The sequence below is a fragment of the Camelus dromedarius genome, chromosome 5 (genome assembly GCF_036321535.1).
Source record: "Camelus dromedarius isolate mCamDro1 chromosome 5, mCamDro1.pat, whole genome shotgun sequence".
Classification (NCBI taxonomy): Eukaryota; Metazoa; Chordata; class Mammalia; order Artiodactyla; family Camelidae; genus Camelus; species Camelus dromedarius.
The window spans coordinates 65864668-65890671 of NC_087440.1; the positions used below are offsets into that span (position 1 = coordinate 65864668).

The 26004-nt window shown below is 51.6% G+C and overlaps 1 protein-coding gene across 1 annotated transcript in view; it reads left to right on the forward strand.

Moving 5' to 3' along the window:
- The first annotated feature begins 8136 nt into the window (after positions 1 to 8136).
- The window catches only part of PLEKHD1 (pleckstrin homology and coiled-coil domain containing D1), a 28894-nt gene continuing 11026 nt past the window's right edge, over positions 8137 to 26004 (forward strand). The window contains exons 1-6 of the mRNA XM_031453932.2: positions 8137 to 8607; positions 21975 to 22068; positions 22397 to 22486; positions 22709 to 22785; positions 23608 to 23699; positions 24714 to 24766. Coding sequence (XP_031309792.1) covers positions 8459 to 8607; positions 21975 to 22068; positions 22397 to 22486; positions 22709 to 22785; positions 23608 to 23699; positions 24714 to 24766 — 555 coding nt within the window. The 5' untranslated portion in view covers positions 8137 to 8458. The remainder of the gene's footprint in view (positions 8608 to 21974; positions 22069 to 22396; positions 22487 to 22708; positions 22786 to 23607; positions 23700 to 24713; positions 24767 to 26004) is intronic.

Here is a 26004-nt window from a genome sequence, read left to right on the forward strand (position 1 = left end):
GTTGCAATGCTAGCCATTGCCCAGTGTTACATATTTTGGATAGAAATGTGAATAAAACATGTGTCCCACTCTGGTTGCCTCATTTAAAGAGGAATCCTGACAAATTCGAGAGCCATCAGAAGAGGGAGCCCAGTGGAGAAGGGATTGGAAGCCAGGACCTTGGAGGAGGTGTGGAAGGGACTGGATTGTTTACTATGCCTGGAATGCTCTTGGGGACAGAATCTGATAATCATCACCAGATACTTGAAGGGCAGTCAGGTGCACAAGGTATAGATCATGTATTTTCCAGAGGGTGGAACCAGAAATAGACTGAGCCCCGCCCCTCTTCCGCTAATTCACATCTTCACTCAGCAGGTTAATCGAGCCCTTCCCATGGACCAGGCACTCCTAGGTGCTGAGTGTGCACAAGGGAGTACGGGTCAGCTCCAGTCCTTCAAGAGTTTGTAGTGCAGTGAGGGATTCAGACAAGAAAATAACTGGCAATGCTGGGAGACAAGCATGGGGACCTAAGAGAACATGTAGGGACAAGGAACCCAGGGGGTTCCAGAGGGAGATGAGACCTGCGCTGAGCTCAAAGGCTGAGCAGAATGAGCAATGAAGCTGGGAAGGGGAGGACCTATGCAGGCAGAGGCCTGGTGGCACAAGAAGATGGACCCTGCCTAGGAGGTGCTGTGGCTGGAGGACACGGGAGACAGGGTGGCGTGCATGACATGCTTGGCTCCTGAGATGACTTCTAAGCTTCCAGATTGAAAATTTGACAGATAATTGGGCCCATCCAGGGTCTTCGTAATTCCTGCCTCAACTGCAACTGGGGTCCCGTCCCAGGTATAGTCCTGGCTGGCCCCCGAGTTCCTGACACCACAGGATGACTCGTGGAGGTGGTGGTCTACAGTTTCCAGATCCCTGCACTCTAGTGGCTTCTCTGGCCCTCAAGGTGGGGCTTGGTGCCTTTTCTCCTCCCTCATCCTTGCCTGTCTCTCCCACTTCCAGGCTGGGGCCCAAGGACTCCCCTCATTCCACTTCTGAACATCAGTGTTATATTCAGAGGACCTGATCTGGCCTCCCAGGCCTTCCTTCTACCCTTTGGTTCTCTCCCCAACTCTGATTTACTTAAGGAGACATGTCCCCACCCACCATTTTCACTGTCTCCCTGAAGCCTCCAGTCCCTGTGTGAACTGGGTTTTTCCCTGGGCTGAGGGTGGTGTGGGGGCGGGAAAGTGAGTAGAACCTGTGTTATGTCTCCTTTCCTGTCCCTGCCTTCACCCTGCTCAGCACTTTGAGGAACCAGAAAAGAACATGCTAATGGATCCTGAAAAAATATTCCAAGGATAATGCGATGCTGAGTTGGAAGAGCCCCTTTTAAAATATGAACCCATAAAGGTTTCAAAGTAATGCCCAAGGCCTTTTCATTGAGTCAAGATGGAGCTACTACTGGTGCCCAAGCCCATGGCACTTGGTGCCATGAATTGCTAACTCTGTTCTGGAGGAGAAACCAGCACCCTGGCTCTCCATCAGACGTTCTAATGTGTGAGACCGTGACAACAGAGCTATGGGCTTATTGGTGAGACTGAACACATCCCCTGTAGCCTCATGAAATATGATACTTGCTCTTAGAAGCAAAATTAATGTATACATTTGAATCCATATATCACCCACAAAGGGGAGCCCTGAGTACCTTTGGTGTTTCTGAGCAGTGTGTTGCCCACAACAATGCCCTTGGGTACCAAGAGCCTGTGTCAGCACTGTGAAAAGACTGGCAAGACAGGAGGTCCTTAGCTACCCCCAGAAGCACAGCCACATTGGCAGCCTCAGGTGTGAGCAGTTTTGTGGCAGACAAAGCAGAAACCTGGCAAGAGGCTGACCCTGCTGGTGAGAATAGAACTATCTAGTTTAAAGCAAGGGACTCCCAGTCTGGAATGGGGGTCTTCCCAGGGATAGGGTGGTGGGTCTATGTCCACACATGCTCTCCTTTGGCTCTCCCACCCACTTCATCCTCCTGCTGCTGGCTTTGACCCTACATGTGCTGCCCACTACCCCACTTCCCCCTCCGTCTTGGGTTCTCCTGGGGGCAACAAAGCCCTGCCGCTGGTAAAGGAGCCTGAGACCTACCTGTGGCCATAGGAATTGCAGTCAAAGTGGAACCCATTTTGATAAAAAGAAGTGTTTTAATCTTTAGCAGGGGTGGCATCAGAAAAACTTCACAAAAGAAGAGTCATCTGAGCTGAATCTTGAAGTAGGATCTGGGGAAGGTATGAAAAGACAGTGAAAAGATGATGTGAAAGAGCATGGTGGCTCCTCAGAATATTAGAACCAGTATGGCCAGAGCAGAGAGTGTGGGGTCAGGCGACAGGGGGTGAGCCTGGACAGTAGTTCGGGACCAGATTGTGCAGGGTGTTAAGTCAAAGGTGAGGAATTGGGAGCTGGAGTTGAAGGAATGGAGACCCAGTCAAGGGTTTTAAACAGGAGGCTCCCATGATCACTTCTGGGTCTTGAGAAGATCACATGTGTGATGGTGGTGAGCCAGAATTCCTTGGGGAATCCTGCTATAGATGGGGTGTCATTTGCAAAGGCTATTGCCTAGTCCAAGTGGAAGAGGACTGACTACATGAAGATAGTTGGGAAGCCCAGAGAAGTCCAGTGATTGTCCTCAGTTCATTTGCTAATGGCAGAACCTGGAATTAAACCCAGCTTAATCCTAAAGCAGGTGACAAGCCTGCCCTCAAAAGATTACATTCACATATACTCTCAGCCACCCCACAGATTCTTTTTTATAAATGAGGGAACACTTGAGGGCCTGAGAGGTCAGTCTTCATTGGTTGGCAAAATGAAACAAGAAATTTCAGCACCTGAATGGGAGCCAAGTGAAGACAAATCAGTAAGTTTTGTTGTGCACCTACTACATGCCCTGGACTCTGTCTTCAAGGAGCTCACAGTCTGGAAGGGACATAAACACAGAAAGAAAAACTCCAAACAAGGCAGATGGATACGTGCTGGAATGGAAGGATGGGCAAAGGGCCCCAGGAACCAGGAAGAGGACATAGTTTCTGCTGAATTGTTGCCAAAACCTGTGGAATCCAGGACAAGAGCCTCAACGATGGAATTTGGGTTGAAGGATGAAAACAGTTTCCATGGAAGTGATTTGATGCTATGCAGGGCCTGGCCTGGAGCCCAGATCTTTCTGTCTCTCCTGCTCTTTGGCCCTATCGGGATACTTGTGCTGGGCCCAGCCATCAGATGGACACAGGTGCCGGGACAGCTCAGGGAACGTGGGTAGGAGAATTCCTGTGCCCTTCACTGGGCACCAGCATGCCCTACCTGCCTGATGGGGGTTCAGGAACAGAGGGCTGGAAGCTGAAGAGGTGGCACTATGGGAAGAGCCACTTTTGTCCAGGCTGCTGGGGGCTTTTGAAGCTCAATCAGGATGTGACTCCCTGGAGACCCTTGTCACTGTTTCCTGTTTGAGAATGCCCTCCTGCCCATCCCTGGCTGGAGTGGTTTAAGTCGGACTCTGTCTGGCTCACTCTGGCTGAAATCTAAGATCAGTGAGCCAGATCCCAGTCAGTTCTCACATGTAACTACCATGGGCTAGTCATATAAAGTCGCCCTGCTAATACCTGTTTCATGGAGCAATGGTGACCATCACATGAGCCTATAGACTATAGATAAAAGCAAAATTATGAAAATGTATGATTTTTTTTTGTACAGTAAAGGAAACAACAAAATGAAAAAGCCTACAGAATGGGAGAAAATATTTGCAAACTATTTATCTGATAAGGGATTAATATCTAATATGTAAGGAACTCATACAACTCAACAGCAAAAAAATAAACCTGATTAGAAAATGGGTAAATGACATGACTAGGCGTATTTCCAAAGAAAACATACAAATGGCCAACAGGTACGTGAAAAAGGTGTTCAGCATCACTAATCATCAGGGAAATGCAAATCAAAACCACAGTGAGATAGCACTTCACACTTGTTAGGATGGCTGTCATCAAAAAGACAAGAAGTAAGTGTTGGCAAAGATGTGGAGAAAAGGGAACACTTGTACACTGTTGGTGGAAATATAAATTGGTACAGCCACTATGGAAAACAGTATGGAGATTCCTCAAAAAATTAAAAATAGAACCAGGACAGCAACCCTACTTCTGGGGTGTATATCCAAAGGAAATGAAATCAATATATTGAAGAGCTATCTGCATTCCCATGTTCACTGCAGCATTATTAACAATGCCAAGAGATGGAAACAAACTAAAGTGTCCATTGATGGATGAATGGGGAAAGAAAATTTCACACACACACACACACACACACGGATATTATCTTACCATAAAAAAGAAGGAAATTCTGCCATTTGCAACATGGATGAACCTGGAGGACACTATGCTAGCAGTGAAATAAGCCAGACACAGGGAGACAAATGCTGTATCATCTCACTTATATGTGGAATATAAAAAAGTCAAATTCATAGAAACAGAGAGTAGAACAGTGGTTGCCAGGGCCTAGGGGTGGTGGAAATGGGGAGATGGATCAAAAGGTACAAACTTCAGTTATAAGATGAATAAGCTCCGAGGATCTAATGTACAGTTAATACTACTGTACTGTATACTTGAAATTTGCTAGCAGAGTAGATCTTAGGTGTTCCCAGCACACACACAAAAGAACAGTAACTATGCGAGGTGACGGATGTGTTAACTAATTTGATTGTGGTAAGCATTTCCCAGTGTATATGTATATTAAACCATCATATTATACATCTTTTAAAAAGCATGTTGTGTAACCTAAATTATACAATTTGTATTTGTCAATCATACCTCAGTAAAGCTGGGGAAAAATAAAAACCATAAGAAAACGAAAATATGTTTTCATTATTGGGAGCCTATCCCTGAACACAGCTGAGAGGCTGGAATTTTATAGAGCAAGCAGAGTTGTGTCTTCAGTTCTGCAGGAACTTTAAGCCTTAGGTGAACTGGTAATCAAGAGAAATTACTGGAAAAGGGAGGAAAGACTGACAGAGAGGCCAGCATGTTCCCAGACTGCACTTCACATGGCAGCGTGCATGTGGGGCATAGGCTTAGGATTCAGACCAATCAGGAATCTCCATCCTGTCACTTTCCCTTATTCAACTCATATTTGAGGGTCTGTTGTGTTCCAGGAAGTGACTAGCTGAGTGACCTTAGGTAGACAACTTTTTTGAACTTCATTTTTCTCATCTGGAAAACTAAAAATAACATGTATCTCATTGGAGCTTTTCCCAAAATTAAATGAAATAATAAGAGGTAAGGAATATATTTAGAACATTAGCTCTGTGTCTGAGCCTGTAGAGCGCTAGGGTCCTGAGTTTCCACCCTGACTTATTTCCTGATAAGGTTGGGCAGCCCTGGCCCACATGTAGGCTGGGCTCCTGGACTGGCACCCAGCTTGCCTTCCACAGAACTACCTGCCAGGCATTCGGCACTCCCACCAGCTGGGCCAGAGAACACAAAGGAAGCAAAAATGGCTTCTCCCAAGGCTGACTTGGCATGATCTGGGCTGGTTAGTTGAAGGAAGCAGAAGCCACTCAAGTATCTAGTGGTCCTTCAAACTCATGCTGTTTGCCTCAGGGCAGTCTTTCCACCCTTCCTTAACTACCATTAGCCAAGGTCTGTTCAGATGTCCTGTATGCAGAGGGAGTGGGCAAAGATTGCTTTCTCTCTGCCACTAAAGAAACTTGGGCCCTATTTCTTCCACTGAAGAAACAGAATGAAGATGCATCTTTCCCAGGTAATATCTGGACTCACTCAGCCCATCTCCTTGGGAAGGACTTCCTTACAGACCTTTCCAGGCATCCTGCCTTTCTCCCACCTATGGCCCACGAGCCCATCACCAGTCCTTCATCACAAGCAGCTAAAGCTGGTACTGACCTGATTAAGCAGAAAAAGAATTAATTTATTAAAAGGGTTTCGGCAGGGCTAGAGAACCAGGGCTGACCTGAACTGAAGCTTCCAGAGATGCTATCCAGAACCATGCTGCACAAGCAACCTGACAAGGCAGCTGTTGATGCTGCCTTTTGTGTGCCACCAGGAGCCCACCAGCCTATGACTGCCCCTGCAGCCAGTGCAAATGCTGCTTGCTGCATTGAGAATGCCACCTTGCAGCCACAGCTGACCCCCAAAGCAAGTCACATGCCTTTGGTACCTTCCCTTAAGAAACTGACGCCTGAGCATGCTCTATCCTCATGTTGGTCACCTGCAACTCAGAGTCCTGTCCTGGTGCCCCTGACCAGTGAACTCCACACCACAAGCCTCTAACACAAGTTTTCTAGCTTCTATCTGGGAAAAGCAGACTCCTAAAGTGGGAAATCTTCCAAGCATTAGAACATGCCTCGAAAACAGCCCCCCCAAAATGTGAAATGTCCACTTGGCACGCTCTCCATGGGCTCTCATCATCTTCCTAGTCCTGTCTCTTCCCACCTGGTGGACTCAGGCCCTGAGTTGTTAAGGCTGGGCCTGAGATGTTCTGCAGGGAAACATAAGCCATGAGTGGCACAAAGAAATTCAGAAGGGCCCCTATGGACAGTGAGAAACAAGGGGGTGCTGCCTGGCCTTGGGAACCTAAGAGTTGGTTAAGGGAAGGGTGCCAGGGTTGTGGGAGCCCATTGTTAAGCCCATTCTTAACTAGACTCATAAAATGTTAGACCTGGGAAGGCCTTGGGAGAGCATCTAGTGAGGATCACAAACTCAAATGCCTGCAAGGAGGATCCAGACAGGTAATGAACAAAGGACAACAGGGGAGAGTGGCTCTGTGGAGAATGCCATTTAGGCATTAAAATTCAAAACTTTAAAAAAGGCTTGCAAATGTTGATGTGAGTCAGAAAGTGGTTGCCTGGGAAGTAGTGGAGGATGGGAAGTTGACTAGGCAGGAGCATGAGGGAACTTTCTGGATGATGGAAATATTCTAGCTTCTATCATGCTTTGGGTGGTGGTTACTCAGTGTGTACATCCATCAAATAAACTTCATCAAATAAATAGTTAAGATCTCTGCATTTTATCGTATTTTAATTATACCTTAATTTTTTACTTGGGCAAGTTAATAAAAGTCTATCAATAAACTGATTTGGGTTCAGGCTATTTGCAAACTTCTGTTCCAGTCAAACTTTATCTTATATGTGAGGCATCAGAGTCCCTGAGAGGGAAAATGGTTTTCCCAAGGGCACAGGAGAATCCTGACTGCCCAGAGATGGCCTGCGACTCCTCGCCCTGGGGAATGGTGACAGCAGCGTGGTCTAGTCGGCCTCCTCTCACCGCGCAGACTCACTTCCCTGCCCTTTGGAGCGGTGCCGGCACGCAGCGGTGCTAACGTAGTCTCTCTGCCCGCGGTCCCAGGCGCTGGGCAGACGTCTGCCCCGGCCTAAAAGTGAGACGGTCACCTAGAGCCGCCGAGAGGAGCGGAAGTGTATGGAGCGCCAGGTCCCAGGGAGCACGGGCCAGGCGTGCAGATAAATCACGGTGACTAACTGCACTGATCATTCGGGATTGGCACTGAATGCCAAATGCCGACGCAGGCAGCCAAGTTCTGGGAAAAGAAATCTGCTCCGGGCGAGGCAGTAGCGGTACAAAGTGAGACCTACCTGAGGAAGCGGGGAAGCGCCGTCAGCCCCAATGGAGCCTCCTCTCGGGGGCGGGCGGGCGCTCGGGCACTTGCCTAAGTCTTACCTGGCTCCCGCCCTGCCCGAGGAGGTACAGGCTTCTCTGCTTTACAGGAGAGAAAAGCAAGGCTCACCGCAGCTTCTCGGAGCCAAATGAGGACTAAGGTGAGATTCCAAGGCCGATTGTCTGCTCTCCCTGACCCAAAGCGAGTAGGGATCTGCAGGAGTGACTTCAAACCCGTCACAAAGCAGACCTGTTCCTGTTTGCGATGTGGCGCTGCAAGCCAGAGGGAACTCAGGGGAAGGACCGGCATGCGGGGTGGGGGTAGGGAAGTGCTGGGGCCGCGTCCCGGGGCCAGGCGACCCGCCGGGACCTTCCGGACTCACGGAGCCCGTCCCTCTCGCCGGCGCCCGCACTGATTGGCGCTCCAGCTAGTTCACCTGCCCCTCCCAGCCAATCGGGGCCACCAGAATTGGGGCTGTCGCGGGGGGAGGGGGTTGCGGGGGGCGATGCTGCTGGTTGGAGGCTGAGCCGCTCTCCCTGCCGAGTTCCCGCCAGGCCCGCCGCATCCCCGAGCCCGAATCAGAGGCTGCGCACCCCACGCCCCTGGCCGCCGCGCTCTGGGCACCCTGCGCTTTAATGCAGCAGCTCCCGGCCCGGGCGGCCCCTCGTCTCTGCCGGCTGAGACGCTCCCGGACGGCGCCCGGGGCCGCTCGCCGACGCCGTCTCCCCGCAGCCTCCCGCCACGCCCGCCCTTGCCCGGAGCCCCGCGTCGGTGCTTGCCCCGGGGAGCGGGTGGGCCCAGCTGGCGGCAGCCCCCCAGAGGCAGGATGTTCACGTCCAAGTCCAACTCGGTGTCGCCCTCACCGTCCCTGGAGCAGACTGACTCGGACGCTCTGGACATCAGCACCAAAGTGCAGCTCTACGGTGTGCTGTGGAAGCGGCCCTTCGGTAGGCCGTCGGCCAAGTGGTCCCGGCGGTGAGTGAGCCTCCTGCACCCGGTGAGGACTGCCCTGGGAGGGAGCCCAGGGCCTAAGAACCCCCTACCATCCCCTTCATTACCGTCCTGCCTCTGTCTTCCTTTGTGACCTTGGCCTTGCCCCCATTTCACTCTATGCTGGGCCCCCCTGGAAGATGTGCATCCCAGCCTCGGTTGGGGTCATCTCTGCACGAGGCTGGTCGAGCTGGGATGGGACGGCTGAGTTCTCTGTAGAATGGATCTAAGCCAGGGTGGGAGATTGGGTGTGGGCTGAAGAGATCGTGGTCACGGAAGGATCCCAGCTGGGTTAGACTGGGCCAGGCTCCGCGGGGAGGGAGAAGCCCATCACTAACTAGCCAAAGATATTCTCCCGGGACCTCGACTGCCAGTTCCATCATCTTCACACACCCCCTGCTCCAAGCTTCGGAGGAGTGGGCTTAGAGGTGGGCATGAGTATCCTACCTCCCACCCCCTACTTCCACCTGCCCCCAACTGGTGCACACACTGAGGGATCTTCTGAAAGTCTCCGGCCAGGGGTGGAAGGGCCCCGGAAGGGTCTATGCCCATCACAGGAGGAGAGATTTTGGGAAACCTTCCAACTGTCCCTTGAATCGTGTACATTTTAAAAATCTGGGCCGATGGAAAAGAGGGTCCAGTGCTTCACGCAGAGAAGCCGGATTAGAATGGACTGTGGTTGGGGGTGGGGGTGGGAGCAGGTAGGAGACAGGGCAGAGGCTGAGGAAAGTGGGGGAGGGGATGGATTGGTCTGGATTGGTTTTGTTGGAAGGACTGATCCCTTGGAAGGGGTGGTGGGGAGGGTCAGAGCAGCCCCAGCTCATCTTGCAGCCTCAGCTTCCTGGTCCCAACTCAGAGGCCACTCCCCAGACATCAGTAGCCACTTTCCACTTATAAATGGGCCTGGAAGGTATTGGAAGAAGGGGAAGCTCACAGCTCTGAACTTGCAGGAAGTTCCCAACGCTGGTTTCAGGAGCAATGGGCCATCTTCCAGACAGTTTTCACCTTTAAGTCAAATCTCAGTTCTGAGATTTGCTGTGGAATGGCCTATGATCGGCACCCTACCCCCCCGAAGTGTGTCCTTCCAGGAAATTAGGAGTGTCTAGATGCCCCTTCCCATCTCACACTATGAGTCTGCCCCTGAGCAGGGGGACCTCAAATGTTCCCAAGAAGTTAGATCACAGGGACATGGTAATGGTTGGTTCTGATATTCTGTTTTGATGAATAATTTAATATTTCTACAAGACCATGGAAAAAATGGAGCTGTGGATGGTGTTTCATGTACATTTTTTTGGTTCTGCCAGGTTTCACTCTGGGATTTAATGGACTATAGGTTCCTTGAGTTCCTCTGAAGTTAAGCTAATCTCTGATCCCCTGAATGGAGGCCTGGGGCAGGAGGGACAGCATCTTGTGAGGGGCCTCCAGGGCTGTGCTTTCTGAGCTGCAGCTCCTGACCACCAGGAGCAGGCTTATCTCAACCAGGGCACTCGAGTGGCGGTGGGAAGGCTGCTCATAAATTCGAGTACCATTAGCAGAATGCCCCACCTCCTTCTGCCTCAGCTGCTCCCAGCAGCCAACATTCCTTTTCTACTGGGTCTGACTGCTATCCTTGGTATTACCTCTGGGTCTTGTCATCCAAGATTTCTCTTGCCAGCCATTTTCACCTGATTGCATCCCTGGTAAATGACTAGGGGCCTGTGACCCCCAGGTTATATCCCCTAGCCCCCCTCACCCTCAGGTATGGGGACCTGGCCCCTGCACCTACAGTTGATTCCAGGGCTGGGAGGTGTTGGGGGCAAAGCCTCTAAGCTAAAGGCACAGTGGTGGAGCCAGGGGGGCCTTGGAGAGCTGTAGCACCCCCTACCCCAAGAATCTCTACCATTGGCCCTATAGGAACACAAAAAAATCAATCCAAATCAGAACAGTACATGCCCTGCAACATCAAGTCCTCTAGCCCCCTTCCAAGGAGACTATCACTGCTGTTCCCTTTATAGGAATTCTGGAGTTGCCACTCTGCAAAGACTCCCCTTCCCCTGGGGCCCAGGAAAGACTAACATCCCACCTGCCTACCCTGGGCCTCTGTCCATGTTTACAGTTCTAGGGACATATAACACAAGCGCACACACACAACTTAGCTTTGTGTCAGCAATAGCCAGCCAGAGAGGGTCTGACGTGGAGGAGACATGATGCTAAGCTTAGCCCCCTCTCACTTCCCAGCAGGGCGCCCTGGGCCCCAGTTCCCCATTTGTGACGTGAAGTCTCTGGACTCGAGCTAATTAGCAGCCACAGGAAGGCCTGGGTAGGGGGCAGCTCAGGCCCTCCACTGCAGAGACTTGCCATTAGGGCGATCGATGCCCTAGCTGGGGCAGCTGAGGGGAGGGGGCCTGGAAAGGCTCCTGCGCTGCATAAATAACAAATGAGCAGGATGGAGCTGGCTATGGCCAGCTGGGTTCTATAAAACCTCTTCCGCTCAGGGTCTGTCTCAGGGCCTGTGCCTCCAGCTCCTACTGCCCAAGCAGCCGCGCCCTTCCTGGGGTGGGAAGATGCCCTGGAGCTGAAAGGTCAGCTTTCTTTATTTCCCATGAACAACAAAAAGGGAAAAGCATCAAAAACATTACTTAGCCGAGATAAGAGGATCTGGGAAATGTGTCTAGAGTGTCAGGTTGATGACTCTGTTCTCCCCTTTACCTGTGAGTGGTGGAGAGGCAGGTGCTGTTGGCAAAGACCTGGGCAGCTCCGAGGGCAGCTTGGAGACAAGGGAGAAAGGAGAGGAGCATCCCTGCCTCAGCCGGTGTCAGCCCCGTGGTGGGGCTGGTCCAGCAGGCGGCTCGCTCTCTCCCGGGGCTTCATACTTTCCCCCAGCATTCTAGTCCCTCTCCCAGATTCCTCTGAACACCTCCCAAGGCTGGAGCCCCTGATGAGGAGGGCCCAGCCAATTCCTTCCAGCAGCAGGGGCGTCTGCCTTCCTGTCCCTCCTTCCCCCCAGGTGTAAGGTGGCCAGTGGGCCCTGAGCCCAGCCCAGCTGCAGCTCACTCTTATGGAACATTGATGGGTCCTGTCTCAGGAAGTTAAGACTCACAGTGTCCACTAGGTGCCAGGGGACCCTGGTGGCCTCATTTCCCAAATCCCAGGCCACAACCTGCACAGGTGTGGAAAGATGATCTGTGAAATCAGTGGTCACTATACCAAAAAGACTTGCAGAGACTTTCTCCCCACAGATATTTGGGTCCAAGAGTTTCATCTTTGGTTCTGCTTCCTTAAGGTGACCCTGCGATACTGAGCTGTCCCAAAGGGCTGGGGGAAAGAGCTAACCTATCACCTCCATGTACCGGGCTCAGCCTGGCTCTAGTGACACTGGGATTTGGTCTCACTTTCTAGCTCCACTAGCATTTCTCACAGCGGACCGTGGTGTCCCACAGCACAGCTGCAGCATTTCTGCTTGTTCTCTCCCAGCTGGAGGGTGCCTGCAGGCCCCTCTTTTTATAATCAACTTGTGTTCTCCAGACTTCTGGAATGACAGCATTTGGAGGTGGGCAGTGGCTAGGTGGCAGCTGAAGGATCTCCTCAGGTCCCTCTGTCCATCACTCCCTGCCCCTTCTGAGGTGCTGGCATCGAGGTGACATTGTGTCGTTAGGTTCAGGAGATGGGTCCACTCTCCAGATCACAGCACAGCTGTACGATGAAATAACACCCATTACTTTCAGGCTTCACTGGAGTCGTGTGATGATTCTCCCCGACCAAAGTTAAATGAGTTTATTATGCAAACAAGTTACATTTCTTCCTCCCCGTCCCCCAAGGAGCTGTAAGAGGCTTTTGAGGGCCTGTTTGAAAATGACTCTCACCTGCACAAGGCCTGGAACTCAGGCAGAAACCTTGCAGGCAGTTCAACTTCCTTCTGTCCAAGACCTGGAAATAATAAAGCAGTTTCTTTAGTGCTGTGGCTGTGGTGGCAGGTGAACCTAGGCTTTGAGGCAGGAGCTCTGCCCATGACCAGCTGCATGACCTAGGCCAAGGCGTGGCCACGTCTCAGCTCACTGGCTGGCACTGTCTCATCTAGAAAATGGGAGTGGATCGAATTGTGGTTTTTAAACTGTGTTACAGGGTGATTCTAGAGGTGCCTTGACTCCCCCACAGCAGGGGTGAGGAACAGAAGTTGGGCCTCCAAGGCCCCCCTCCCATTTCACCCATTGCCTCCGCCCTATGATCTGCTTTACATGTTAAGCTTGTCTTTACTATGCTGTTTGAAGAATTCTGCTAACATTTTTTGGAGCCCCTTGGACTTGATGATTTCTGTCTAAACCTTAACTTGTCATCACCATGCATTCACAGGCAGGATTCCTGCCATCTGCCGTCTCAGATCTAGGGCCAGGCAAGTGGCGGAGGCCAGGACCAACATCCCCTGAGCATACCAGGCTGCCCGGAATGAACAAAAGGGACACGCACTGGGGACTGTGTCATTTCTACCTCCATTCTGCCACTTCTGAAAGGGACAGTGTCATAAGCCGTCCTTCCCCGGGTTTAAGGTGTACCTGGCTCCAACCCCACACCCTCATTCTCAGTGATGAGGGATCCTGGGTGCTGGTCCTATTCTCAAAGTTTGTTCCCTGGGGGAGAAGGGAAAGCCAGGCTGGATCTCCTGCCTTCCTGAGAATGGAACCCATGGGCAGCTCACATGTCCACTGGGCTCTCGCTGACCTCTTGAAAGTGAGATAAGTTTGACCCAAAGTATCTTCCCACAGGAAGACCTGAGGAAGTCTCAGGCCTGCACAGGGTTTCTGCTAATCCCTAAGCTCTCATTTCCTTGTTTGGGGATCAATCTGCTGCCCAGGGTTGATGGTGTTTGTTGCACAAGCAGACATGGAGCCTGGTTCATCCCCCCTTCTCCCTGCCTGTCCCCACCGCCACACAGATGCAGCAGCCTCCAACAAAGTCTTTGGAAGTCTAGTAGACTGTGCTGAGGGGAAGGTTTACCAGAGAGCAGGGTGGAGGAGGCATTTAGGTCCCAGAGGTGCAAGCACCTAGCTGGGTGCCAGCTCCCTGGTTTCTCAAGCCTCCCAGGCACCCCATCCCGCTACCACCAGAGCTGGCATTGGTCACCGCTGTCTTCACGCTGTAGGACCCAGGCTCTGGCATCTTCCCTGGATCTTCTCTCCTCTGCCCTTTCCCATCACCCCTCCTCCCCACTCTCCTCCAGGATTTCCCCCAGCTCCAAGTTCCTCTCACTCTGTGATGCGAGGCCCTTTCCAGCCCCGACTCCCACACTTGGCTTTTGCATCTCCAAACATGAAGGAGCTCAGCAGAGTAGATGGGCCTTTCTTTAAGAGGACTCGCCTAACTTAGAAGGTACCTATGGGTCTAAGTAGTGTTTTTCCCTCACTTCCAGCTGGTTCAGTTGGGAGGCCAGTGTTGTCCATCAAGCTCTGGTTGAGCCCTTGTTGCACTCAGAGCACTGGGAATAGGAGTAAAGTTGGAGGCAAAGCTTGGAAAAATCCCTCCTGGGTTCCCTGGTTCATGCTGGATGGCACCTGTGTCCGCCCTGTCACGTAAGCTAGAGTCTTGGCCCTCATATCATCCCAGACTCTGCTCTCCCCATTCTTATCTATTCCACCAACTCTGCTGATTTTTATAGGCAATAACCAATAACTCTATTATCATGAATAACTCTAATCTGCCTCTTTGTTGGGCTGTGGTGCCCTCAAAGCCACCGTCTCCGGGTCTAAAACTGCAATTTGACCTCACGAGTGCCTGATTTGAAATCCACTGGCAGCTCCCCTCATCTGCAAGAAGCAGCCCAACCTTCTTGCAAGGACTACACGGCCCGCCCTGCTCTGATCCCTACTTCTCTCTCTGACCTTAACTCCCTCTAACCACCCCCCCACCACTGCCCACTACTTACCTGCTAGTAATACCAGACACCTTTTTTTTTAACAAATGATTCCATTAAAAAAAAACCTGAAGTATAGTCAGTTACAATGTGTCAATTTCTGGTGTACAGCACAATGTCCTAGTCATGCATATATATATACATATATTCATTTTCATATTCTTTTTCATTAAATGTTGTTACAAGATATTGAATATAGTTCCCTGTGCTATACACCATCTTTTGATAACCTTGAATGTAATATTCCTTGCATATGCTGTTCCTTCTGTCTGGAAGGCATCTCCCACTTCCTCCTCCTCTCAGTTTCCTAAGATACTCCTATTCATTCTTCCAAACCCTGCTCAGCTGTCCCCTCCTCTCAGAGAACTCCCTTGGCTGAACAACTAAACCATTTATCTCCCTGGTCTATTCTCTTCCTGTACCTCATACAAACTTGCAATGCAGCAAGGTACCCTGGTGCTTTATAATGATCCCAGCTGCCCACTTACCAGCTGTGTGACCTGAGGTGTGTTACTTAACCTCTCTGTTCACTTACTTCATCTAGTTCACGTGAGGAGTGACTGAGTTAACAAACATTTTGATGTTCCTAAAACAGTGCCTGGCAAAGAGGAGGAGCTCAATAAGCATTGAGTATTGTTTAAATGATTGATTTGTACAATGCTTGCTTCTGTACTTGCCTAAGCTCCCTGAGGGCAGGGAATCATCTGGCCTCAGGGCCCAGGCTATAACAGGTGATTTGTTAATGCTCTCTGACTTGAGCCCTTTGCAGTCCCTTTGCAAAGAGAAGCTCTCAGAAGAAAAACAGCAATGCAAGCTTAAGTGATGAGGAAAGCCACCTGTCGTGGTGAGGGGGACTGGGCATTAGAGAGCACAGCAGTTGAGGACATGTGACCCAACCAGGTTCATTTGCCCAAGGCCCAGCAAGTCAAACACTGAGCCACCTAGGTTTGTGGCAGAGAAAAGGTTTATTCCAAAGGCAGCCAAGTGAAGAGACAGGAGAACAAATCTCATATCTGCCCTCCCGAAGGCTAGGGGCTTGGGGTATTTCTGGGATAAAGAAGCAGGGTGGTCTGAGACATGGGGAGAGGTGATTGGAGGAAAAGGAAAGGTGAGGTGACCAGTGCTCCGCCCAGGCATATTGAGTCACTCACTTCTTCATTGGACGCATGTGCAAGCTTCAGAGGAGTTGGTATGAAATATGGGGGAATTTGGGGATGTGACGTCAAAAGGTCACCTATCAGACAAGTGAGTCTAGTTTGTGCAGGCTCTAATCAGCCAGGTTGAGTCTGTCCGGTTTCTTTCCTAGCGTCAGAGGGATTTTTAATAAGTCCTTCCCTTATCTGCTGTTCTGTAAGAACAACTCAAGAATTTCTGTTAGTCACCAGTTTCTATTATGGGGTTTTAACCCAATGGGGCAGTTTCAGTCCCTCCCTATTTCTCTCTCTCTTTCTTTTTTTTTTTTTGTTATTGAAATATAATATACAATGTTGTGTTGATTTCTGGTGTACAGCATAGTGATTCAGTTACACATATATATATTATATATATATATAAAATATATATTCCTTTTCATATTCTTTTTCATCTTTTGATTGAATTCTTCAATCTTGAAGGAAGAGAGCTACTTCCTGCTGATAAGGGGCATGCCTAAGGAGGACTTGAGGAATGAAATTGTTTTGCATTTGATTGCAACCATGGGACCAAGGCTTTGGGTCTGGACCTTTATGCTGAATGATCATCATATGGGTTGAAGTTTTGGGCTTAAGGATATGCAACAAAGAGCAAGCTCAAAGTTTGAATGAGAAGGAATATAAATCATAGCAAGCACAAAACAATGACCCTTAGTTTAAGTAATCCCTCAAATATAGACCTGATTCCTGATGGGATCCATGAAAAGATATTTCCTAAGAGATCGAATCCAGGTTCTTGTGTTGACACTTGTTGGCATCAAGCTGTCTACTTTTATCCCAGTAGGTTTTAACTTCCGATGTGATATTAACATATATGTAACGGAAGCTATTGGCCACTACACATATGTCCCTTTCTATGCTGCAAACCTCAGCGCCTCAGCGTTTGGCTTGCTGCATGTCGGGCAAAAGAACCTGGTTCGGTAACAGGCGGACAGAGCTGAGCTCCAAGTTTGCCACTTACTGGTTGCTGAACCTCTCTGTGCCTCAGCTTCCTCATCAGTGAAATAGAAAAACAAATACCCTCATCTCTTAGAGTTGTTGTAAGAGATTTCAATAATGTCAATAAGACAGAAAAGTGGGTGTCTCGGCCCCTCATAAATTCTCCTTAATCTAGAGGTGAAGGTACTTAAATTCTTTTAAGAGCAAAGAGAGGAGGCAACCAGGGTAGACACAGACCCCTCACTCACACACACATCTGGGCTTCACCGCAGCACGGTGGGCTGGACAGGGAGGCCCTAAAGGTTAGGGCTGGAGACAAGGGACTGAAGTTGGCCTGGGTGGAAGGGGGAAGCCTTGGACAGGAGGGACGGGCAGATGCAGAAAAGTACTGTGTGTTTGGAGGACAGTGAGCTGCCCAGCTGGGCTGGGGCCAAGAGCTCCCGCCAGTAGGAGCTATTGTGAGCACAAATGGAAGAGGAGTAGGGGGAGGCTGCAGCAGACGCTGAATCTAATAATAATAAATACTAATAGTAGTAATAAAAGTGAACACTTATGGACTATTACCACGGGTCACACAATGTTCGAAATCTTTATGTGAACAAACTCATTTAATTATCTGGACGCCACTCAGAGATATATGTACTATTTTTATCCTCAAATCACCCTGAGGGACCTGAGCCCTAGTGAGATCAGGGGACTTGACATGGCCATGCTGCTGGTACATGGCAGAGCTCTGACCCTTGGCTACCCCAGCCTTGACACCTCCTGCCTTCGGCCCATCTGTTTCCTGCCCAAGTGATGGCGCAAAGGCCAAAGCAGCTCCTGAGACAGTGTGATGTGGGAGTAGGAACAGGGAGTTGTCCGTGGGTTCCAGTCCCAACTCCACCGCCGCCCTCACTGTGCGACCTTGCATATATGTCCTCACTTTTAAGCCTCAGTTTTCTCATCTGTAAAATGGGAACAAAAAGCCCTCCCTTCCGGGATTGTTGATAGCTCAAATACTGGTACATATGCTGTGCGTGGGAGCCAGCCCATGAGAACAGTGAAATAACCAGTGACTATCTCCAGCCCCTATTCAGCCCTCCCAACTCTGTAGGGCCTGGAGGGATGTAGCCCCTAGCTTGTAGTCAGAATGAGAGGTCTGGGAGTAAGGGGACTTTGGAGGATAAGACAGGAAAACGAAGTGCCCTTCTGCGCAGGGGCACTCTGGACCTGGGTCCTCACTGGCCGAGAAGCAGCTGAGAATCATCAGCCAGGGCAGTGGGCAGGCCCTGAGGCAGGGCTGTACGCACAGCCAGCTCTTTGGGTCCTAGGAGTGCGCCTGCCTGATGCGTTCTTTGTTGGGCTATCCTCTTCCAGGCCTGTGCCAGCTCCCCTCCCTTGGCCCCCACTGCCACCCCCACCCAAGCCAAGCTGAGAACAGCTGCAACTGGGCCAGACTTGGCATGCATGGCTCATGGGCCTTCCGCAATCCCTGCTGCCCACGGTGGGGCCCTCCGGCCTGCTGACGTCCAGCTGGCATGGAGCAAAGGCTGCCCTGGACATCCATCTTCCCCTGCCTCTCTGTGCCCTCCTTCAAAGGGCAAGAGGAGGGCCATGACATTTGGGGACGCATCCCATGTAGCAGGCAAATGCGGAGGACTTTATATGCCTTCACCCATCACATCCTCTCTCGTCCCTCTTGTGGCCACAGCCCCTAATGGATTTCCCTGCCTCACCCACCCCTCTCCCTGCCACGCCCCACCCGCCAACAATCTGTTCTCAACACAGCAGCCAGGCTGAGCCCTTTGGAATGTGTGTCAGATCATGTCATTCCTGCTCAAAACCTGCCAGTGACTGTCTCTCTGATTCAGAGGAAAAACTAACTAGCAGTGTGACTTTCAACAAGTCATGTCATTTTTCTGCTTCATTTCTGCCCATCGAAAATGCAGACACCTGCCTCATAAGATGATAGTAAGTGTTAAATGCGTTAACAGAGATAACTGCTTGGAATAAGGCATGGCTTGGGGTAAATGCTAAATGATTATTAACTGTATCGTTATTGTTTTTACAGTAGCCCACAGGGCCTTACACAATCTGCTTTCTACCTGGCTCCCTTTGCTGCAGACTCTCAGTTTCTTCCAGAGCCAGGCATACTTCCCACCCCAGGGCCTTTGCACCTGCGGCTTCTCTGCCTGAAACACTTCTCTGCAAATATTACCTTCAGGTTCTCCCTGATCACTCTGTTTAATATGGAGCACTCCCCTACCCACCCCTTACCCTATTACCTACCCTACTTTATTTTCCTCCATAGCATTTATCAACGTCTGGTACATGGCATCTCATCTATTTACTGTCTGCCTCCCCACCACACGCACTGAGTGTAAGCTCTATGGGGACAGGGATTTGTGTCTCTCTTGTCCACAACTCTATCCTCAACACCCAGACATTGCCTGACATAGGATAGGAGGGCTGCATTATTTGTTGGATCAATGAATGAAACTTCCCAGCAGCCCAAAGAGACAGATATTTGCACCCACATTTTATAGAGGGGCTTTGAGGGAAAGTCTCAGCAGGCTGGGAGCTTGCCTCAGACTGTGGTTTGAGGGATGAGGACTGACTTCAGAGCCCCATTCTCTCCCTGCTCAAGTGACTAGTGATTGTCAGCCCTTCACCCCCACCAAGTCCCTGGCACAGTGCTTTGTTCTGAGTGTGAAGGGGCCTCTGGAAGTGTCAGAAAGGCAAGAAGGTATTTTTTTTAATTTTGTTTTTTATTGAAGTGTAGTTGATTTACAATGTTAGTTTCAAATGTACAGCAAAGCAACTTAGTTATACATACACATACATATATATATATTTTCAGATTCTTTCCCATTATATGTTATTACAAAAGAAGAAGGTATTTGTCTGAATCAGCTCAGGCTTCCATGACACAATACTACAGACTGGGTAAACAGTCTTTTAAACTGTTCTGCTAACTACAGAAATTTGTTTCCTCACTGTTCTGGAAGATGGAAGTCTGAGATCAGGGTGCCCGCATAGGCAGGGTCTGGTCAGGACCCTCTTCCTGGCTTGCAGACGGCTGCCTTCTCACTGTGTTCTCAAGTGACAGAGAGAGAGCAAATGCTTCCTCTTCTCAGAAGGCCCCAGTCCCATCTGATTCTGGCCCCACCTATTGACCTCATTTAACCTTAATTATGGCCTAAAGACCCTTTCTCCAGATACAGTCACACTGGGGTTTTGGGCTTCAGCCTGTGAATCTGGGGGACACACTTCAGTCCATAGTGGTATCAGAAGCCACTGAAAGGGGAGGAGAAGGGTCCCCAGGAGGCGGTCCTGTGCTGCCTGCCTCACGTTTTCCTGTGGGCAATGCATATGCGGACCGTGGGAATGCAGCGCTCAGCCCTGTCCTGGGTCTGATGCGAATCAGCAGAGTGATGAGCACAATCTCATTTTATCCTCACAACAACCAGATGAGGTAGGTGTTATCACCCCATTCTACAGGTGAATAAATTGAGGCTCAGAGAAGCGTACTTAGTTGCCCAAAGCCCCCCACCTGGGAAATGGCAGGTCTGTTCGACGCCAAAGCCTGTGTTCTTAGCTGCTCTGTGAAGTTCCCTTGAAACTGTCAGAGGACGTCTCCCTCAGCCCACAGGACTGAGGGGCCACGGCCTGCCCTCTAGGAGCCGGGCATCCCCTCGGGACAAGATAAGCGCGTGGGGTGTGGAAGTGGCGCAAAGTGCCAGGTGCAGGAGGAGCTCAGATGGCAATGTGGGCTGGGCTGCTCACCAGGGGTGAGAAGTTCAGTCAGATGAAGAGAGAGGGTGGGCATTCCTGGGAGAACTGCAGTCTCCTTCGCAGGAGGACGTGGTGAGGTGGGAGGCCGTGAGCTCAGTGCCTGGAGCAGAGAGGATCAAGGGCAGACGTGGCAGGAAAGCTGAGGTGGGGGGAGGCAGGGACAGGGGTTGGAGGGCCCGGAATGTGCCTGCAATTCTGCAGAAGGTGGTATTCATGTGCTCTTCCTCCACTGGGGGCAGAGAGGCCTGGGGAAGAGTTGGCATCAACCGGATGTCACTTCTGAGGTCCGTAGCTCCCTTTGGTATCTGGCTGGGCCAAGAGGGCCAGTGCAAATAAAGAGCAAGGTTGGCGTGAGGTGCACAGCAAAGGACAGAGCTGAGCTGAGCTTTCCTGGGGGAGGCGAGATGGCAGCTGTGAGCAGTCCCAGCGACCCTCCCACTGCAGCTGTGACCTCAGGAAAGATCACATGGCTGGTGGCACCTTCCCAGATTCACTGACTCCACCTTGCCCGGCGGCAACTTTTGGAGCCCCTCACAAGAGGGTGCGTCTCACCGCGGTGTGCTGGTGAATGTTCAACAACTGGCTCTCTTGGGGGCAGAGTGGGGTGCGACACTGTTTTGTAGCATTCAATGATTTTCATGATGCAAATACTCCCCTGTGACTAATATCAGCTACCAATACAATGTCACTGATCGCAGAGCCAGAGGCGAGAGTCACTCTGTTATTGGCTACTGGGAGCCCATATGAGCTGGCCCCTGCACACCGTTGCTTCCACCTCCCCCAAGACCCATGGCTCCAACAGCAGCATTAGCAGGGCACCTGGGAGGAAGGAGCCAGCCACTCTGGGTGTCCCAGAGCCTTGGGGCTCTCAGGTCCAATTGGATCTTCCCCTGGAGGGCACCTGATGTCTTATCCCAGTTAGTCCTTCAAGAGTCCCCAGGGTGGGTCCAAGTGCTCCACATATGAGCATCAAAGTCAGAAAGCACCAAGGTCCCAGAAGTCCTAAGTTAGACCTAAGTCCCAGAAGGAGGCCATGGAGCAGCTGAGACCAAAGGGAATGCAGGTGTCATGTGTAGCTGCAGGCCTGGTCTCGCCAGCCCGGTACCCACTCTTCATTTGACTGCCAGTCTTCAGGACCTCTTGCCAAAAGACCCATCTTGGAATCTTGTGTTTTCTTGTCCTCCTCTGCCCCTCCTGGGGTAGACCCTAAGGGACTGAGATCATGGCTCACAGGGTTGAAGTTACCCGAGGGGGACCACAGACACCCCCAATGCCAAGAGTGGCAGCTTGGGGGGATGGAGGAGGCAGTTGTGGAAGACTAGAGGCCACCACAGACCTCCCACTTCTGCTGCTGGTACGAGGATCAGGCAGCCTTGTGGCGGGCGGCTGGCCGGCTGAGGCCTTTGCCCAGATGTGGAATGTGAGTTGATGAGGATCAGTCTGAGCTGGTGTCCCCGTGGGCTCCTTGTGTGGGTGCGGGCCCCCCAAGGGCACTCTTGTTGTCCCAAGGAACCTCACCCCTTCTCTCCTGGTTGCCCCTCCTTCCCCACCACCTGCTATAGGTTTTTCATCATCAAAGAGAGCTTTCTTCTCTACTACTCTGAGAGCGAAAAAAAGAGCTTTGAAACCAATAAATACTTCAATATACATCCTAAGGTAAGGGGGCCTCTCCCAAGGACCACAGACGGGGAGGGCCCAGGGGGGACCATGGGGACTGGTATCCTCTGAGGGTAGGGTACGACCTGTTGTCTTGCTGTGGTCTAACAGAGAGTCTGGAAAACAAATCCTTTTGGGGGCACAAGCCGCCCTGTCCCCTTCCTGGGCTAGATTCCTTCCCTCCTGTGCCCCTTCTGGGAGAGTTCTGGTCTGGCTTCCAGCCTAGAGCCAGACCTTGGCAAGACCTGTCTGTGGCTGAGGGCTCCCAGAGGCTTTGAGTGACCTGGCCTGGACGGGGTGGGGGCCGCCTGTCCTGGTTCTTTCTCAGGGTGTCATCCCTCTGGGAGGCTGCCTGGTGGAGGCCAAAGAAGAGCCCAGCATGCCCTATGCCATGAAAATCTCCCACCAGGATTTCCATGTGAGTAAGGCTCTCCCCCAAGCCTGCTCTCAACAGGGACAGAGCAGTTTCTCTCAGATCTCCCATCTCCCTGGGGACAACCCCTCCAGTGGGCTGGCCTGGGAGGGGTGTCAGTGACTTGGGGATGTGGGGTGGGCGAGCAAAGCAGGGCCTGCAGAGTGGCCTCCATCATCCTCAGGGTGGCCTCCTCTCAGGTACACCCGTGGCTCCTCTTCCTGGCAGGGGAACGTCTTACTGGCTGCCGAGTCCGAGTTTGAGCAGACCCAGTGGCTGGAGATGCTGCAGGAGTCCGGGAAGGTGTAAGTGCACATGGGCAGGATGGGGTCCAGAAGGGGAAAGGTATGGGCTGGGCCGACCCTGATCTCCCTGCCTCTCTGCTGGGATCCCAGTGGGCACTGAGGTCCCTGGGAGAGGGCAGGGTAGGGAGGGCAGGGTGGTGGGAGTTGGTTAGGGTAGGAAGAGGAGACGGACCAGGTTTAAAGCATCTGTAGGGGGTTCTTCTATGTGAGATTTGCTTGTCCAGAATCACAGGTGGCAGATGTGGACATTGTTTGTCTCCAACTCTCAGGAGCAAATCCAGCATCACTCGGAGGATTTGGCTGCCTCCCGACACCCATCTCATCTCCCCAGGCCCATAATTAATCCTAGCACAGACCAGAGCTTGTGCTTGTAGATCAGAGTCCAGATCACAGAAACCTCTAGCCCAGCACAGTCCATTTGCACACAAACCCCTGTCCCAGCACCTGCCTATTCATGCTGGGTTGTGCTTTTAGTTCTAAAAATAATGCTGATTGCATGCCCCCTGCCAGGCCTTGTGCCAGGTGATGGGCATTCAGTGGTGGAGAAAGCGGCACAGGAAGCAATCTCTTCCCTGCTCTGAAAGTGCTGTCGGCCCAGCCCATGGCGTCCCACTTTGCAGACTGGGCCAGCCTCTGGGGCTGTAACTGATCCACGCTGGTGACGTGCCCAGAGCCACGGGTGCCAGAGTGAATGCAAGCTGTGATTCTGGAGGAGAGGATGGCGAGTACATACCATGCACGCTTTTCCTCCTCCATCCTTCTGTTTTAACGATTTTGTGTTTCTTCCTCCTCTCTCCTGTCCCATCTGCCCTCCCTCCCCAGGACTTGGAAGAACGCCCAGCTGGGAGAAGCCATGATCAAAAGCCTGGAGGCCCAGGGGCTGCAGTTGGCCAAGGAGAAGCAGGAGTATTTAGGTTGGCTGACGGATGGGCTAGAAACCGTCTCCCTGATGGTAGCATTTCAGGGCGGGTGGCTGCAGCCAGGGGCTTGGTGCAGGAGTGAGGGAGCGTGTCTTGGGTGGGGCTTAGCAGGCTACAAGGAGCCAGAGACCTGCTCGGAGTCTGGAGAGCTTTCTGGCGTGATACATGTCCCTTGGGCCAGCATGACAGGAGGCAGGAGAGCCCGGTGGTTAGGAGCCGGGCTCTGGACCCAGCTCTGTCGTTTATCTATCAGCTGTGTGTGTCTTTAGGCAGCTCACCCTAAGCTTCCGTTTCCTCATCCTTAAAATGGAGACAAAACAGGTCCCTAGCTTTTAGAGATGGTGTGGGGATTGGGTTAAATGAGAAAATGCCCGTAAGCACTTGTGTCAGGCACACAGTAAGCACCCCACAAATGGAGCTGATGTTGTTATCCTGCCCTGGGCCCCCAGGTCCTGGACTTGGCTCCAGTACTCACCCCCAGTCCACTGTAGATCTGACCATAAGGTTCTAGGCTCCTGTGTCCTGACTCACTGGTGGGCATGCTCTGTCTGACAAAGAAGAACGTGAATCTGGGGGGCTGGTCCTTTGCCTGGGACCCTCTCCTCTGCTGCCTCCTTAGACACGTGAGGCCCCAGTGCTGGTTCCCCTCTGCCTCTTCCAGACACACTTTGTCCCCAGGACCTGCCCTGTCCCACTAGCCAAACACTAGAACAGAGGTCAACAGCACCCCAGGGGGCACAGAGACCCACTTGAGCTTCCAAAGATGAGCTGTCATTGTCTTGTGAATGCACAAAGCAGGGGCAGTGATGGGAAAGGAGGGTAGCAGCTCAGGACAGCACAGAGCTTCCATCCCCGGGAGCTGGCCCCACGCTCTGGTTGGCCTGGGTGAGGTGGTGCCAAACCCCTCCTTGGGAGGGGCTGGGGGAAGACGGAGGTGACTGCAGCGCCAACCCCTCGAGACCGGACCTGGAGTGCGCTTTTCATGAGTCTGTGTGCTTGCTTTGGCAGACAAACTGATGGAGGAGACCGAAGAGCTCTGCCTTCAGAGGGAGCAGAGAGAGGTAGGGGCGAATGGAGGCTGCTCAGAATTGCTGCCGCTCCCCACCACCTCCCACTCTGTGGGCCCTTTCGCAGCCAAGGTGTACTGGCTGGTGTTCCTGGCCTTAGGGAAGGATGTAGGGGACATGGGCACCAGAGAGCTTGCTGAGAAATCAGACGGCAGATCGGGGAGGCCAAGGAGATGTCAGTGATTGGGACTTGCTGTAGCTTCTTGGCAAGAAGTGTATCTCTCCTTGCCAATCCCCAGAGAGGAAAGTAAAAAGCCTAGGTGATCACTTTCTAGAGAACGAGCCATTCAAAAATTTTATAAGCTGTGTCAGGAGGTAATGAGCTGCTTGTCACTGGTGATATTCACAGGAGGATGTCGTGGCCTCTCTCATTCATAGAGGGGCTTCTGGCATCATAAAGGTGATTGGATTGAGTATCAGATTTCCCTCCATCCTCTAAATGTCAGCATACTAGTTCTAAGGAGTCTAAGCATTGGCTGGAGGCAGCCTGTTGCATAAAGATCCTTGCCTCATTTGGGCGTGGGGAGCGGCTGAAGTCTACTTCATTTGGGATCTCCAGGCAGCACTGGGCCTAGCCTGTTCTGAGAAGTCATTACCACCCCTGAAGGGCAGGGTAGGGTAGTGGTTAGTGGCACTGGCTTGGAGCCAGGCCACTTGTGTTTGTTTGTATTGTGTTTGTATCACCACTTCTGGTTGTGTGACCTTGGGCAAGTTACCTAACCTCTCTGAACATTAATAGTCACATGATAAATGGGGATAATGATAGAACCCCTCTTATCAGGGATGTTGTGAGGATTAGATGAGATGTTACATATAAAGTGCTTGGCACGTAGTACATGCTTAATGAACATTTGTGTGTGTGTGTGTGTGTGTGTGTGTGTTTTAATATTATGATCATTAATGATTAGCCCATCCTGCACTTGAACTGCCTGAGCCCAAGGCTACAGAGAGGCATGCCTGGGGCATCCGCAGAGGGAGGGCCTGATTTGGTTCACTTCTCTTTGCCTGGTTCCTTTTCCTTGTCTCTCCCAGGCAAGTCCAGGGCTGGGCCCATCAGCCTGTGTTCAGTGCCTCCCTCTCTGACTTGACTCCTGCAGCCTCCTCACCCTTCCCAACCACCCCTCACTGGACTCGGAAACAGGCCCTACAGTCAAGAAACATCATGTCCCTGTAGCACCGTGAACACTCCCAGGGCCTGGCACAGCACCTGGCCCGGGATGGGTGCTTGACAA